Source organism: Osmia bicornis, chromosome 14, assembly GCF_907164935.1.
Source record: "Osmia bicornis bicornis chromosome 14, iOsmBic2.1, whole genome shotgun sequence".
NCBI classification, from domain to species: Eukaryota; Metazoa; Arthropoda; class Insecta; order Hymenoptera; family Megachilidae; genus Osmia; species Osmia bicornis.
Genome location: NC_060229.1, coordinates 4384079 through 4401573, shown reverse-complemented (window position 1 = coordinate 4401573; position 17495 = coordinate 4384079). Strand labels below are relative to the sequence as shown.

Genomic DNA, 17495 nt, shown 5'->3' with positions numbered 1-17495 from the left:
ATGGATGACACGGTGATCAAAATGTTAATATTCTCTCTGTATAATAAAGAGAAACACGTTTGATCTAGTCGGGGAACAACGTGTTAAGATTATCACGATGACCCTTCTCCCAGCTTGCGAGGAAACTGGTGGGGAGAGGGTGAACCCCTCTTCGAGCAAAAAGGAGTATCGTAGCTAATTGTCACACACTGTTGTCCGATCACTTGTCACTCGGGATCCAATAGTCACCGAGTGAACCTCGTCCTGTCCATTGTCCTTCCAGTCGCGTAGGTGGTACGCGTCTAGCAGCAAAAACGGATCTTCTTTAAAAAGAAGAGAAACGATCCGAGTTGAAAGTATTAATTGCCTTTTATTCGTTTGAATTCAGAGGTTTTAATATGGCCAGGTATCCGAGTTCCATCATCGAGTCAGACATTATTTTATTTTCTTCTTCGTGAATCAGTGAAAAAGTGAATTTTTCTTTTTCTTCTTCAGTGTATGCTTCTGGCTGGTGGTGTGCTGTATCGTCGCGAGCAGATTTTTCACGAGTATTTTGGGACACCATGGTGACCATAGGGAAGAATGGGTGGTGAGAATCGAAGGTGGACCACAAGTTGCAACCCTTTTGGCTCTGCAGTCGGGATACAAGCATCTTGGACCGGTGAGTGATAATTGCTTGTGTTAATTTTTAGAAGAGTATTTTAGTAGAATAAGTGGTATTTAGCGAAAATTATTGATCCTCCGACAAATTACGTGAACCAGCGAGGTTCTGGGAAAGGATTCTAATTGAAAGCTCTTGGAAAGTTGTAAATTTTCCACGCTCGTTTGCACAGACAGTGTTTTAATTTTTCATGAAACGCGCGACTGATGGCGCGGGGAATTAATGTTTGAAAGCTCAGGTGGAAAAAAGGGAAAAAACGCGGGATTACCGGTACCATGGAATATTCACTTGTAATCCGTTGAATAAGTTCGTCAACGTTGCGTACAGCAGCCGCTACAACTGCGAGATACAATTAAAACTTGAACTGCTTAATAACTTATTGTTAGCCACTTGTGCAACGCCCAATTCTAGTTTAACTTCGACCAGAGCATCCCACCCTTGTAACTTAACTTTCCTGTTTATTTCAGACAGAGGCAGAAGAGAACGAATGAAGTTGTTCTCTGTGAAAGATGGTAGGAGGGTAATTTACTGCCACGATACGGAAATTATCCCTATTTAAAGCCGTGGCATTAGCAAACGCGTGGATATAAATCGTAAAGAAGATTTATAAAAAATTTTACATTGTTTCAATTTATAGCCAGTTTCAAATATTTGTCAAATTTTTAATTTTGCAATTTCGAAACACAATTTCATCAACATATCATTTTGAAAATCTTTTCCAAAATTTTCTTTTCCAAGAATCGAAAGTTTTCATATAAATTGCAGGAATGAGTCTTTTGACTAACATGGAACGAATCTAATTAATATCGTAATGAAACAGTAGGACGAGACCATATGCGATGTACGACCAGACATTTTCGTGTCCGATAATCCTCGACGAGTCACTCTAATCTCAAGTGTTCGTTAAACACTGACGTGAAACGTGTCCGGTCGATTTCACGCTTGACGCAAACGGTTCGTGTTGAAATATCAGAGCGTTGTTACCATAGAGGACCACGAGACTCTGTTTTTACGAGGACAGAAAGGGCGGACAGGCGACGTGAAATCGAATTCCTGGAGAAACAATCGCGGGGATTACGAGAATGTCACGCATCGCAACTGCGGTAAATGCGATGCTGCATACTCGGTGTAACGATGGCCGCCATTGTCGGGAAACACGTCGTGTTTTCTTTGGGTAATTGTTGCTGAAAAATTGTAGAAGCGTATCGAATATCTTGGACAAATATTCCATCGTGGAAATATTTCATCGGCTTCCTTGCATCCGCGACGAGACACGAAATTTCGCTGGTGCAACATCGATCGCTTTATCGATAAATAATATTTGCATGCAATTCCAGTTTAGCGTGTATAAACTTATCGTGTCATGGAAATCAATAATTTCCACAGAATTTCTTCTTTTTTTCTGAATATGAAGTACAATGTAACAGGCTTTAAAATGAACTGAACACTTCGGGTCTCCTTTAAACTGCTAAAAAGTTTGGAGAGCAAAAGAAGAAAGCATTCAAGAGAATCCTCGACAATTCAAAGATTCTTAAGTCCAATTAACTTCGAACGCAGGCTTCGTCCTGTGGAAGTCTCATCCCTTCGATTGCTTCCCGATGGATCACCAGAATCGTGCAACAAAGGGCGAGGAAACGAGTCGATCGTAGTAAAGTTGTGTCTGCGAGAAAAAGGTGGAAAGATACGAAGATATCTTTGGTTGGCCGGCATTTCCTCTCGCGCGACTTCATTTCAAGGCGGAACTCGTTTTGCAAAGTGCACGAGAGGATAAAAAGAGGAAGAGAAAGAGATGGGGACGATGTCTGGGCGAATCTCTGGATGAAAACGGGGGGATAGGATGGCTGGAACGAGCGATCAAATGGTTCGTAAGGCTTGCTTACCGAGATAATCTCTTTGCAGCGATCCGTGCAACGCGGGGGAAACGATTTGGCCGCACTTTTTCGACGTTTCCCGGTACGTTCGCGTCTCGACGGATCCCGAGGGCCTGAAATACGTTTACGCTTTCGTACAGATTTGCTAGCGAAGCGGGGACGAGCTGGAAAAATGTACGGGACTCCCGTTCAAAGGGACGGAGAAAAGCTGGGGAAACTGATACAGCGAGGAGAGCCGTTTCCACGCGTATTTGACTGCGACCACAAACTGGAAGATCCTTTTGAAGAAATTGAGACGCGACCGTGATCTTCGAATATCGATGACGTTCTCGATGCGATCCCGAGAGAGGATGTACGCGGTGTGCGTAAAAGTTCGTCGACGAGTGGAAGATAAATCGAACCTCCATTTTCTACCTCCGGAAGAGAAAGAAACAAGTGTCGCTCGTCGATTTCTTAAATTGGAAGAAATTTACCGCATTAACGAACGAATTACTTTGCTTCGTGCATTTTTAAAATAACTGCATATGCAGAAAAATGCAGTCAAGTGTACCTAAAATCTGCGCAATTCAAGAGTTTCACTTTTAACACGCGTAGGTAGCCGGGGTCCGAAACGAGCTGAAAGATCGTCGCAATTACCATAATCGTTTTCGTGCCTGGCAGAAGTGACGCGTGTTTTCTGAACATCAGCCAGCATAATACGAGTGGCCAGCGCGGCATAATTACGCTAACAGAGTGGCTCTCCTTTTTCAACCGCTTTACCTAGCCCCCGGCAACCTCGAGCATCGCACTTCTCCGCCCGCGAAACTGCATTTCCCTGCAGTTGCAGCCGACTGCAGTTGCTGCACGGGCAACCCCGTAACCGACCGCAATCCACGCGATTCACGGGCCCTACAATCCTCCTGGGTCATGTAATTATTTCGTGTAATTAAGTTCTGAGTCTGATTGGTGTCTCGGAGAAAAACATTTTAATAAAATTTGATTTCATTTTCAGATTGCTAATAATAAAAGAAATCTTGGAAGTATAGATGCAGGTGGGAAAAAGTTGATATGCAAATGATCGTTGGTATAGTTAAAGAGGAAATCGATTTTCCATGAATCTCTTCTTTCTGACGCCGTGCTCGCGAACGATTACAAAAGACATTTACGTGACGTCGATTTGGCAAGAGAACGTAAGACCCAGCCGCTAGCATTTTTCTCAGACTAGTCAGTCGTAAATCGTGGCTAATACATAACGCGAATTGAAACCGGGGACGTGTCGGGGAGATAACTCGGTACGGAAACATTTTTTGAATGTCTTCTGTATCGCAATTACATGTTTTCCCGTTGGCAAATTTGATATCGTCGAAAGGTACACGATATTCGATCTACGGTTCTCTACGACAGCAGAAAATTGTACGAAATTTTTTGACAACCTGTTCTTCGCGTTTACCTTAGTTCACGAATTATACAGCGAACGTGGCTGAAGTTGAGCGACTGACAGGTACAGAATCGCGGAAAAAGGAGAACTATTCGAAGCGGATTTTCCTCGCTTGGAAAACTTTCGACCGTACGGTATTTCGGCAACGTATGAAATTTCGTCGATACTTTTTCTCTGCACGCTTATCGCGAATAAAACAGAAAACAATTACGGAAATGTGGTTCTGAAAATTCAACGGAGATGGTTAAATAGTTTTAAGAAATTATTTTTTTTTAGAATTTAGCATTTGAAAAGGTGGATAGAACAGTGATTGATTTTGTTCATCGAACCAATGCACGATTTTGACGAACGTATCGCGCGTTTAAGGTAATCTGTCGTCTATTTTATCGTACAAGCATAAAATCTGATAAGCAAGCTGATTACTTGCAGTGAAAATTCCGGACGTCCAGATCAGTCGAGTTTATCATATATCTTATACGGGCCCCGTATATTATAAAGGCACGAGATTGCTCGATCAAGCTTGCCCTCCGGGCAAATTGAAATCCAGTTATCGAGAAGCTGTTACGAAACTGTTGGAATGAATTTCCCGACGTTCATTTCCTGAACACCGCACCGGTGAAAACAGTATTTTCTTTATTCCTAATCGAATGACATAGAATTACATAAAAGGAGGAAGTATTTGATATTAAAAATTAAACTCTTTGAAAGATAATTGGCTAACGATAAAATGTTACAACAATAACGAATACGATCTGAAGAATTCTTTGAACCCAAAACGACCTGATCATGGCATTTTTAGCGTTTCCTTCTGCAAGCATTAATGATGTTCCTTAAATAATTGAGACCGCCGATTCAGCTTAGCATTTGGCAGTAATTGATATAAATGACGTGGCACCCTGCTGAACGCCATAATGAACTTCCCTGTTACGGGGGTTGACAGATGTCACAGCGACCTGCTGCCTGGTATTCGCCTTCGTTAGCTTTCTACCTTCGGAAAGGTTTAATCTTGCCTCGAGTAGACCAGATCTCGATATTTGATCTTCGATCTCCGGTCAACTTTGACCTCGATATTTCCCATCGACGATCCTTCGACCCGTGCTACGTCGGCAAACATCTTGTTACATTGACATCCGCTTCTTTAGCGGAAGCGTATACGATAGAAGCGGTTTAGACCAGCATTATATTCCACTCTTTCATGGTCAACTAAATTTTGATTTGAAAAAATGTAGTATTTTAGGGTAAATCTTATTAATGGCAATTTTTTCCCAAGTTTCTGCTTTCGAATAATTGATCCACGATGGCGTCGCGGTAAGCAGCAACTCCCCAACACGATATTGCCGTGAAATTAGGTACTAGTTTACGAGCGTGTCAGCCACGTAATTCCGATACATAACGTAATCGATACGATACTAATAGGTTCAAGAGTTAAGTGAGATCGAGTGTATGAAACTAGCCGGGGCTCCTCTTTGACCAGATTCACGTGACCGCTGGTTACGCCGTTGATTTCAATTAAAACTTTGACTTTGACGTCGGATGCGACGTAGCATAGTTTCAAAGATTGCCTTCAATAATTCAATTTTCTACGTATTGTACGCCCCTGCCTGTTCGCTGCACAAACAACTTCTCTTTAAAAGAATCACTCTTTGTGCCGGATCAAACGTTGAATCTCCGATATCTGTTCGAATTTTTGACGCGTTCATGTCTGCGATGAACGTGCTCCAAAAACTGCATCGAAACTGAACCATCGAGTTTACGTATACCCTAAGAGTTTTCGTGTATTTCTTAAACTTCTTACCGACGAGATAACACAATTCCGGAGATTGAAAAATCCATAGACCGTAAAACAAAGGAAACTCTAAATCAACTTTCTAAATTGATCGCAAACCTTCGATACAAACTTAACTGCCCGGTTACTGAAACACTGGAAAGTTTCTTCTAAATTACAAGAAATTCTCTCAAATTTCGTAGATATTGCTCGCGGATCGCGTCGTTTAATTTTATCCAGTCTAATAATCGTATAGCGGTTCTAACGTGTGCGCGTTGCTCGAGATTACGGGTTGCCAGCCCGAGTACTGTAAATTCAATTACATACATTAAATTCAGGAGGGTTGAGTGGCAGTTTCGTGGCTGGAATGATCGCAGATCCCTCGCGGTGTTTATACATCGATACGCGAAAGTGATAATCGTAGGTGGCTGCTTATGCGCGAACGCGAACGAAACAATCTTCCAGATGGAGCCGGATACGTCGATGAATACGAGCGGATAACACGCTGGTATCGCGTGCAACCCTTGTAAGAATTGAAATTGGAGATAGAAACATCTCGAGGATGATGGGAAACGGATGGAGCGAATGGGAAACGCGGCGAATTTGTAGACTGGTTCGTTCCATTTTTTTACGCGAATAAAAGCTCACCTTCTATTTTTTGTGCAGAGCTAGAAAAAACACGAGGGAAAAATGGGAATAGTTTTTGGTAGACTCGTGTTATACACGAACAAACGTCGCTGCATTCTGTTCCATTTGTTTTATTGAAAAAATAAAAAAGTTGAACCAGTCATAGTTCGTTCGAACAAGTTGAAGTTCTAAACGTTTACGCACCACCGTTGGTAATCTACTCTATGAAGGAAAGAAATGGAAGGAAGAGGAAGCAAAGCGGGAAACAGGGTCGTAGACAGCGATAATACGAGGGAGGAATCCACGGAGAAGGTGTGGCCGTGGCACGAACACGAGGGTAGGTGTCTCTGGCCCACGTAGGATAGGGAAACGTTAGGGTTTTCATTGGATTCTGACGACGCCTGCGGGAGCTTACTGCCGCGGGATTACCAGAGACAGTTGGAAATCCGATCAAAACAAATGGACTGCGAAAATGCTCCCTCTACCTTGCCCTCGCACTCTCTCTACATCTCGTTCCTTTCCCTCTGGCGCATCTAGAATCAGTCGTTTGCACGAACACTGTTACAAACCGACCTGGATGGCCTCGATCTTCCTGATATTTCCCCACTAGAGAGACGATCGACCGCAATTCGACCGACCGATAAGACGAACCGGTTGATCGTGAAGTAATGAGCAGCTCTGATTTCTTGCTTGCATTCGAGCCTGGCTTCTGGAACACACCCTGTCTCAAAAAAAATAACACCCTGGTATCAAAAACTATGTTGTAATTATTCTTCTAACAATAACAAGGCAAAGCTGTGATATCGCGAAGCAACAAACAGGAGTTAACGAGCAGATTATCGAAATGGTCTTTGCAGAACGCACCATCGGACGATAAATCATACGGAACGTATATGCGTCTGCGGACCAAATCTAGGGATTTCGCTGAGCGCACATATTGGTTGGTGTTACTGCAAGGGTTAACAAACACAAGGGAGAGGGGCACGAGAGAGGCCCGTCTCGAGGGTAGTTTCGGACAAGATAGAACCTCGATTGCCACGGGGACACTGGCGACCGAGTCATTATCACGTAACAGACGGATTCGAGTTTGAAGCGTCCCACGTGGAATTTAAGACAAGTCGAACATGTCCCATTTCAAAATTGCTACTTCCGCAGGAAAGAAGGTTCGATCTCGACGAGTAATCAAGACGAGAAAATTAGGATGAAGAATATAATGATTTTTCAAGAATATTCTTTCAATTTTATCCGTCCATTCCGATCATTGAAGTGGAATGAAAAACGCACGACGCAGCCTGGCATTAACGCAATCGACCAACAAACAATATCGGACCAATAAATCTTCTTAGCTGTCTGCGAAATTATTTGCAGGGCCGAGTGTCGTCCATGTAAATTCCGCGTTTCGACTTCCTGCGCGCCGGAAGCCGCGATGGCACCGATATCGAACCCCGCTGGCGGAAAAATCGGTAACTGCTTACCCGATCACGCGCGATCGTTAACACGTACGACACATAATTCGTGTGTGCGTGTCGAAACTAGGGGAGGAAGAGAAAAAAAATTTGTCAGAAATAAAATAAACAAATAGACAGACAGGTAGAGTACACAGGTGAAAATAAAAAAAAAAAATAGGAAACATCGGAAACAAGCGTGTACACTCGTCGAGGATATTCAGTCGTTTATCGTTTGGCTCGATGACCGATTGAATTTGTTCCATATAATGGATACAGGATTATAGGGTAGTTTTTCCTTCTTTTTCCCGGCAACCTAACCCGACCAGATGCGGGATTATTGTTTCATAACGGATTTCTATGGCCTTTGTTTTCCACGCTGATGCGATTCGATGAAAATTGGGGTCACTCTTGAGCCTATCGTAATATCGCGTAACATTGTCACGCGCCGGCCGAGCGTTTTTCGACGATTAAATCGGCCGTAATTTCGGGGTCAGGTGTTATCGCGTTCGCGCGTGTACACATGGAACCCGTTAAAATGTCTTCGACTACTAATTAATGCGGAAAATTGTGGGACGCGGTCTGCGTTAATCCGTGATGAGCTCTCGAAACGAACGGAACCAAAATTTTCTGTCTACCATCTCGACACGTGATATTCATTTCGACGACGAACCGTTTGAAACGTCAAAGTTGATTCGATTGTACGTTTATAAAATTTCGTGACATCGCGATACGATATTTGTTCTGATGCGGATGTTCCGAATATTTCGTTGTATTTTTAATCGCAACTGGGACGTCGCAAACACGATCCAACGAAACACAATGTTACACCGATAAAGAGAAAATCCAACATTTGATTGCACAGCCAGATGCATTCAATTTATGCAACGTGTAGTTTATTTATTTACAATTGACGTTTGCATCGTTGCAAGTTTACACAGTGTTCGTAATACAGAGAGGCTTTTATGTAAAACTTTGAAACTCATTTTGAATTTAAGGCGTTCTCAAATTCGAAAATCAATTATTATCTTGGCTGTTTTTCTTCTTTAACTGACCACGAACCGTGAGTTTAATTTACACCTGCAACAGCCCCATGCGTCGCACCCTATTACACCGACACACGCAGTCACCACCACGATATCCATCAATCAGGGTACGGTTGGATCGATAAAGTATCAGGAGCGGTGTCGGAAAATCCGAGTGTCAGGAGGTGGATCGAAATAAAAGGCACGCGTCGCTCGTTACGGAAATATCGTGGCTTCTCCTCGACCAGGTGGTCCCTATTCCCATAGGAAACGTACGACACATGGGAGACCCTACAAAAACAGCAGCACGTGGCGACGGATAATAATATCGTCACGATACTCATGCTTAAACCTCCGATGGCTCATGGAAAGTCTCACGATCGGAAGACCTACTGTCTTCTCGTGTTATCCTGATCGAAGCGTCCCTTCGGATCGTTCGAAGGGCTGGAACGTCGCGACGTTGTGTTTCACCCTCGACGTTCGAGCTGCGAAGGGTGCTCGATTTAAGGGGACTGGCTGACACTCTCGAAATTGAAGGATGAAATCGTCTTGCTTCTTGTTCCTGAATTTCACGGCTCTACGTGCTTTGGGTCGGTTACAGTGAAACACTTTTAACCTGGGTTGCTTTTGTTTCTTTGGGATTCGTGGCTGTTATAGAGCAATTGATTCCATGCGGATGTTTTTTAAATTATAATTTATTAACAAGTTTTATCTGCTAAAATGAATGTAATATTAAGAACTCTTGTTTCTTAGGATCCAATTGCATAATTTTCTAACTGTTAGGATGAAATAAGAATGGTGGATCAAGTGAGAGCAATATCGCAAAGTTAGGATATCGGTGCATCGTTAATTTGAATTTTTATGAAGCAATATTTGCGTAACGCGACTGTACACGTTCGGGCACAAGAATTTGTTTGCGGAGAACAAACTAGAGAGATGATTGAAACTGTTCTCTTTATAAATTTTACATGTAACGCGTGTGTTGATTTAGGTCCTGGGATTCAAGGACACGTACGTATGGCTTAAGGATGACAGCCGTGGTCATAAGAAGAGAGGCGGGCTTCGTTTAACAAAAGCTTTGAATTCCAGCACCAAGGTAATCGTTTCTCGTCCGTTCAGAGCCGCGGTGAAAAGCTGACGGTCTTCTGACACGATTTTTCTTTCTTGAAGATCATTTGGGCAGATCAGCAGAAGGCGATAGAGCGATACAAACGCGATTACATACCGTTATCCAGATACGATCCGGAGAAACCCTTGATAAGGGAGAAGAGACTGGAGTTAGATCGGTATCATTTGAATAGCGTGGAGGAAAATGACAGAAATTGGCAAGAATATGAGCCAGATGATTCTAGGTTCATGTTCAACGATGAATTATGGGATCAAGAATGGTATTTGGTAAATGACTAAAATGAAACGATAATCATCTTTTAAATTCGAGACATTTTTCATATCGATAATTATCAATTTATTATTTTATAAAATATGCCTTGAAAGACATTTTCTTATGGCACGAATTTTGGAGTTGACCTAGTAGAAAGAAAATTGCTATGTAGAAGAGATAACGATTGGGGAAAATCAATGTAGAATAAAATCAATATTGAAGCAGTTGAGGGTAAACCACCCCTGGTTTGGTCCAGTTACCACGTGGTAACACTTCTTTATCAACGGTTGCAGCAAGATACGAGGTTGAACACGGCTCTACCCAAACTGGATCTAAACGTTCTACCCCTCTATCGACTGGGGGTAACAGGTCGCGGGGTCAAAATCGCCGTTTTGGACGATGGGTTGGAATACACCCACGACGACCTGCGTAACAATTACGTGAGTTATAGAAAATTTTGCTAGGAGTTACCTCTTACAACTCACAGATGACGAGAGACGTCTCTTAATCTTTGGATATCTTGGAAATACTAAATATTCTTCATAATTAAAGGTGTTGACTTGTTTTTTATCATAAGTTCTATATAAAAACTGGAGCATTTAGCAAAATAACGAGCAAAGTATAAAAATAATATCGCAGTTTAATTATCCAAATTTCATCTCAGTGCCCAAAATTAGATCCTTAATGGGTTCTACAGGATCCATCAATTAGTTACGATGTGAACGAGGGCGACGACGATCCGTTCCCGCGATACGAATCATCAGGTACGTGTTATCACTTACCATAAAGCATCATTGTATAGAAACCCACAAAATTTCATCCTCAATTTTGCTCCATTCTTTTCCCTCTTCTATAACCATAAAAAATTTAATGAATAATCTTATTTTTATCTTCCTTCAATTTCCTGCAAATGGAAAGCATTTCAACCATGAAGAACCACGTTCGAGTCATTATTTTTTATTACTTTTTTCGCGCGTTGCAATTTATTCATCGCCCCCAGAGACGAACGGTCACGGCACGAGGTGCGCGGGAGAGATAGCAATGGAGGCGAACAACCGGAAATGCGGTGTAGGAGTCGCCTTCGAGGCTTCCGTTGGTGGAATCAAGCTTCTCGACGGTCTGGTGAACGATCGCGTCGAGGGAGAGGGGCTCGGATACAAACCAGAACTGGTGGACATTTACACGGCCTCCTGGGGGCCAGCGGACGATGGGAGAAGTTTAGAGGCACCGGGAAGACTGGCCGCGGAGGCTCTCGAAAAGGGCATTACGACGGCAAGTAGAGAAATTTCTAATTAAAACATTGCAATTGGACATCGCGTTTAATTATCGTCGACAAGTCGAGTTTACAACTGGCGGCAAACTCTGGACGCATTAAAATCGCGGGTCAGCAGCGTCCAATTACCTGGAACGTTAATTACTTTGAACAAGGCGACCGTCTTGTTAGGTACAGTCGTCGCAATATTTACGCGTTAAGAATTTTCTGAACGTCCCGGCGATAATAAGGATTCCTTTTCTTCCTAATTACTTCTCTCTCTTTCTTCCCGGCTTTCTCGCGAAACTACTTCGGAATCCTGGTTAACTTTAAGACGAGGAAAAAAGTAACACGTAAAGTTTCGAGGAAGTTTCGAAATCCCTGGCGTTTCTGGTAAAAATGAAACTTTTATGAAGAGTGTATCGCGTGAAAGCTTTGAAAATAAGATTTCTTGTATGGGAAGAATAATATTGAAAATTAAACTATATAATAATATTTACACTTGTATGTTCGCTCGATCGCGATTATTTAGGGCAGAGACGGTAAGGGTAGCATTTACGTATGGGCTTCCGGAAACGGAGGCTCGAAATCCGACGACTGCGGATGCGATGGGTACGTAGGAAGCATTTACACGATCGCTGTTGGATCCGCCAGTCAAACTGGACGATTTCCATGGTACGGTGAAAGCTGTCCAGCTACATTAGCGACTACCTATAGCAGCGGTGCTTATCACGATCAAATGATAGTACGTAAAACAATTTTACCCGCGTATATTCTGATATTTGTTTCATATTTAATTGAACTTTACTCGAACTAAACGATGCTTTATTCCGTGAAAATTAATCGAACGATGCAAGGTTCGAGTGCAGTAGCGCCTAAATCAATTTTAACCAATATTCAGCCCCGTTCCGGATTGCAGAATGGAGCACAGAGGATGCAGAATAATTTAATGGACTCCGTTTCCGTCTTTACAGGCGACAACAGACTTGAGAAACACCTGCACGACCAGGCACACCGGCACTTCCGCGTCCGCTCCATTAGCCGCTGGAATACTGGCCTTAGCTTTGCAAGTAAAGTACGTGCTAGATGCATAATTTTCTTTCTCACCCTCTTTTCTCAACTTTTGTTTCGTTAATGCAGTTTTAACGGGGCACTGGTGATCAAGTTTTATGTGTCACTTGATGAATGAAGTAATTGAAAGTGTTTAATTGTTATCTTGAAGCGAGGATCTGACGTGGAGGGACGTGCAGCATCTCATCGTTTGGACCTCAGAGTACAGTCCTCTTAGGTATGTCTTTTAATCATTTTATTTATAATTTAGAAATTCAATTTTCTGACCTACATTACCGAAACTCTCACAATATAACTTCCAGTAGCCATATTTTTAATATAACTTAAGGATTTTTAAATAACTTAATATAATTCATACATTATTGAATGTATGATCTAGGTAACACTGGTTTTCTGAAATTCTATTCTGATATCTGAGGAACGTTTCGCACGATTTGTTACGAAGGGTAAAAAGTATTCTCGCTAGATAACAAGGGTGTTCATCTCGTCGCGCAACACGAATCACGCCGGATTAAAATATCACGTCATTCTCATTCGTTTCGCGAGCGACGGGCAAATGTAGGTCGTGCTGCTTCTACGGCGAAACAGTAATTGAGGTAAAGCGGATAGGAAACGGGGATCGTTGCTTTCCCTGATTGAAATAATAGCCCGGTAGCCTTCATTTTGCGCCTACTTTGACCGACAGTCAGGGTCACAACGTGCTTATACCACTCAAAGAAAGAGCTTTCTTCTTTAGCCTTTTCCCCGGCCGTGCCCGATGAATTGTACTCCTCTTTTGCGATTTAACTTTTCCTTCAGCCAACGTTCAAATATCCAGCTTAAATATTTGTAGCAATACTTTCAGTTAGATAAATAAAATAAAATTTCTTCGATGGGAAAATAAACTTTGTATCGTATAATACTTGTGAAAATTCTATTTACAATGTTACAAGATGAGATTCTCTTGCAAGTAGGAAACCTGTTAAAAGGAAACTCTAATCTTTCAAACGAAGGAAGGTGTTAAATTAAAACCGTGTTTCGCAGTTTCAATGGTACGATACATACATCTCTTGACGCGTAAAAAAAGGGTTACTTGGCATTTTACTGGGAACCGTTTCATTTTACGTTGGCCACTCTTTCTTTCACTTTGTTGAGTACCGTAATTGCATGAACATTCAGGGAGAATCCAGGATGGTTTAGAAACTCCGCTGGATTCTGGTTCAACTCACGTTTTGGCTTCGGACTTATGAACGCGTACACGTTGGTCATGGCGAGTTCCAATTGGACAACCGTACCGGGGAAAATCATCTGCAAAGTGGACGTCTCTAGAGTGTGAGTAATTCTATTGGGAAATTTGATCTTCCCTTCTAATTTATTATCCGAGTTTCCAAGTATTTTGCACGACAGAGAAGAAAATTTAATGAAAAAGAGCGCATCACTAATTACACGTAATTTCTTCTCTCACTTTAATTTAAAATTTTGAATTTATAAAATTGTAGAATGTAGGTCACTCATTGACCTTATTTGTTATAGATTGTTGAATAATATAAACGGTTTGGTAAAGAGTGAAACATTACTCTAATTAAATTTCTATTAATTTACCTAAGAGACCATGAAATGAAAAATCGATCAGGTTTCTAGAACGAAATATAGACGTTCGCTAATCGATACCATTGTCGGAACCACACACGTAGGATTTGCCACTCATGGTCCATTTAGATTACCACGGTTGTACGTGATTCCGAACAGTGCTTTAAACAGCGTGAAAATCGAATATTCGAACAAGTTTTCGATGTTACAAAATGTCAGTTCCCTTCGGTAAAATTGCAGGAAAATTAACTGTTTCCTTCTTTCTAAAGTACATTTCTTAAACGATGAAAAACTGAAAAATGAATTACATGTGTGCATGCAGTTTCTTGCTTTTAAAGTTCCAGAAGAGCTTCCGTCTGTCCTTGATGCTTGAAAAAGCGCAGCAACTTTACGTCGTTAAATTCAACATGCCGAAAAGAGGGCTTCGCGTGTTCGTTACCGAAGAAGACAGTTGTAAAAGTGGAACGTCTCGAGGACTTTTCGTACGCTTCTTGCAATTCCTCGCAAAGCTTAACTCTGCCAGCACGATTTCAGCCCCGAAGAAAACACGTGCCGGCATCCTGAAGTTTTCATTTAAATTTCCAAGCAACGTTTCCTCGTACCTGAACAATATTTAATCGAACCAATTTTTGTCATGTTTCAAGCAACGTTCAACGTAACTTTGATACATTATTGACGATACTTCTGCTGAATAATCAACGACAAAAGCATTATTTTGCTTTCAAAAGGCATTTTCTTCGGTAAACGTGTAACACAACTCTTGAAAAGTAAATAACTAGAAGGTTTCCATTTCAAAGTTTCGATTTCTCTCTTGCACTCTTCACGAAACTTTAATCCATCCGTTGCCACACGACGTTTGCACGATATCAGCCAGCTGTATCGTTTAATATTTAAAGCGCCCCGATCGATTTTCGAAACAGAATGCTTCTCCATTTTGACAGTTAACCCTTTCATTATGGTATACAATAATATAAAAATCGTCCATTGTATACGAAGATAGTAACGGATTTTCATCAGTCATGTATCACTTATGGTATTTTTATATTTTTTTAAGAATTGCTCTTTGATTTAGAATTGACAAGAGGCTGGCTTATGGAGATACAAGGAAGCTGCGATTCGAGACAGAAGACGAGTGTCGATCGACTGGGAACGAGATAACGTTTTTAGAACACGTAGAGATCGAGGTCAGCCTCGAGTACAGTCTTCGTGGTGCTCTTCAGATGCACCTGACTGCACCCTCAGGTATGCACTTTACGTTTGCGCCAGTCTGTAAACCTTCGAAGGTCGTTCAGTCGTTTAACAACGTCATCGCTGCTATTTAATACTGAATATTATAAATTTTTATCGCCGAATATATTGATAAAAATATTGTATATTTATTCAAGCTTTTGGCAAAAAGGTTTCACGGTTCAAATGTCAAGCGAAACGTTTTTATGCACCGCAAGGATGCATTTTACTGCACTTTGAGATATCTGTTTCGCTCGGTCGCGCGTTTATCGCCGTTTCGAAGGGATTTCGCAGCGTCAAGTCGAAACGTTCGTGGAAAACGTCTTGGAAATAAGATTTTTAGTGTACACGAACACGAGTGAGGTGTACGACATCTATCGAGATCGATTTTGTGTCCTGAACTATTCCCAAGCGATGGAACAGTCAAGACTCCGGATTTATGACTGAAATATAAAGAGTGCCGAAAGAGAAATCTTTCACTTTGATGTCTTTCTTTTGGTGAGGTATTTTAACAATCAAATCGGGATTAGCCCAGTTTGCATTTTACATTTCTTCAAAATGAATTATTTCAAAGTTACGTGTTTCAAATATGATAAATGAGAATATCTTCATTAAAAGAATATAAAAGGACAATAATTGGTGGTGATACAATCGAGGTAATTCGAATCACTGGAAAAGATTTGCACGGCCAGTGTTGCAACGATTCCAATCCATACACGGATTTCTGTTATACTATTAATAATCGTTGTTGCGTGCGTAAATACATTGGGGAATATTCGTAAAATAACGGAAGCCAACGAAACGTGAATTCGGTCAACCGAAAACGAATGCAAATATTTAGTATACAAACTCGAATGATATTCACTTCGATAAAACAATCACTTTGTCGATCTTGAATAATTTCGTAATTGTCAATAAAAATGGAAATTACAAATAGAAACTTGTTGTGATTAAACGGTTATAAAAATATATCCTTTATTCTGTGCATATTTTGTGTAAAATTTATGTACATGTATTTCTCCCATATTATGAATATTTTCATATTTTAATAGAGAAATAAATTATTTATAGCTTTTTTATTATCTTAAGGAACAAATGTGCAAATACTAAAACCAAGGAGACTAGACAATTCAGATTCGGGTTTCGAGAGTTGGAAGTTCATGTCAGTGGCATCTTGGGGTGAAGATCCACGCGGCACCTGGACCTTAGACATTCTCGACGAGGTGATTTATTTTCGGGAAAATATCCGCTGCTAACTTACTGTACCAGTGACGAACGAATCAGTCTCTACTGACCCGAATTCGTGAATTCTTGTTCAACAGATCGGTCCAAAAGAGAATAATGGCACAATAGAAGCGTTTGCGTTGATTCTACACGGGACAAGGGAGCCTCCGGAGTATCGTAAAAACGGGCCACGAATTTACGACCAGGACTACAATCGAATTCGAAAAACCGTGAGTGAATACGGACAATTTTGCATTTTCTATTTTCATGGAACAATACGTCCGCAAATTGGACGCCACGGCGAAGGAAAAAATTTCCTGGTCGCATAAAGTTTTAATAAAAGGAGAAGGATTTAATACGATGATGTACATCTTTTGTTGCAGGACGAATTTATTCATGCAAATCGACCAATAAAACCGGTGTTCGAGGAGGAGGACAACAAACTGGATTCAGGAATTCAAGAGGCAACTGATATAGACGAAAGAGATTGGTGGGATGAATTTTTATGAACAAAGGTTCATCGTTTAAGTTTTCGCAATTCAATACCTCGTGTTACTATTATAATATTCAAAATTATTTTTATAATTATTTATGTATATTAAATTTGTGTTGCCCTCCAGCCACGACCTTGGCAATTAATGTTTCCCAAGATAACTTTTAGAAAATGAAACATCAAATAATGTTCTCTGTAGAGCAACACTTTCAAATACCATTACCCAGCCAAGTGCCTCACTATTATTATCTTGAACAACATTTCAGAGCAGAAATTCCCATTATTCCCGCGCAGCGAGACAAGTATGTACCTGCTTGCGTTTGCGGTGACTCTCAGGATCTTGCAGTATGTAACAAACAAAGATGAAACTTGAGGAGGTGTTCCCAACAACAGAAAGTGCTTTGTGGTAGATCAAGATTTGCGTAATTCGAGAACCTTTAGCAAGCTTTCGAGGGGAAACTCGTAGAGCTTCAATTACTTAAGAAATA

At 41.2% G+C, this 17495-nt stretch overlaps 1 protein-coding gene across 1 annotated transcript; it reads left to right on the top strand.

Annotated features, from left to right (window-relative positions):
* Window positions 1–264: 264 nt before the first annotated feature.
* LOC114872734 (neuroendocrine convertase 1-like) lies at window positions 265–17282 on the top strand. The gene is made up of 15 exons (XM_029180287.2): window positions 265–385; window positions 475–640; window positions 9782–9886; window positions 9961–10185; window positions 10465–10611; window positions 10869–10935; window positions 11172–11443; window positions 11956–12168; window positions 12398–12498; window positions 12646–12711; window positions 13653–13805; window positions 15136–15305; window positions 16380–16513; window positions 16613–16744; window positions 16898–17282. Exons 1-15 carry the CDS (start codon window positions 378–380, stop codon window positions 17021–17023), a joined length of 2085 nt encoding a protein of 694 aa, XP_029036120.2. The 5' UTR covers window positions 265–377; the 3' UTR covers window positions 17024–17282.
* The last annotated feature ends 213 nt before the right edge of the window (window positions 17283–17495 follow it).

Excerpts from the sequence above, each read along its gene's own strand:
- LOC114872734 (XM_029180287.2), top strand. Across the intron at positions 11,444-11,955 it reads TCGAAAAGGGCATTACGACG|GGCAGAGACGGTAAGGGTAG; the intron begins GCAAGTAGAGAA and ends GCGATTATTTAG. Across the intron at positions 12,712-13,652 it reads TCAGAGTACAGTCCTCTTAG|GGAGAATCCAGGATGGTTTA; the intron begins GTATGTCTTTTA and ends ATGAACATTCAG.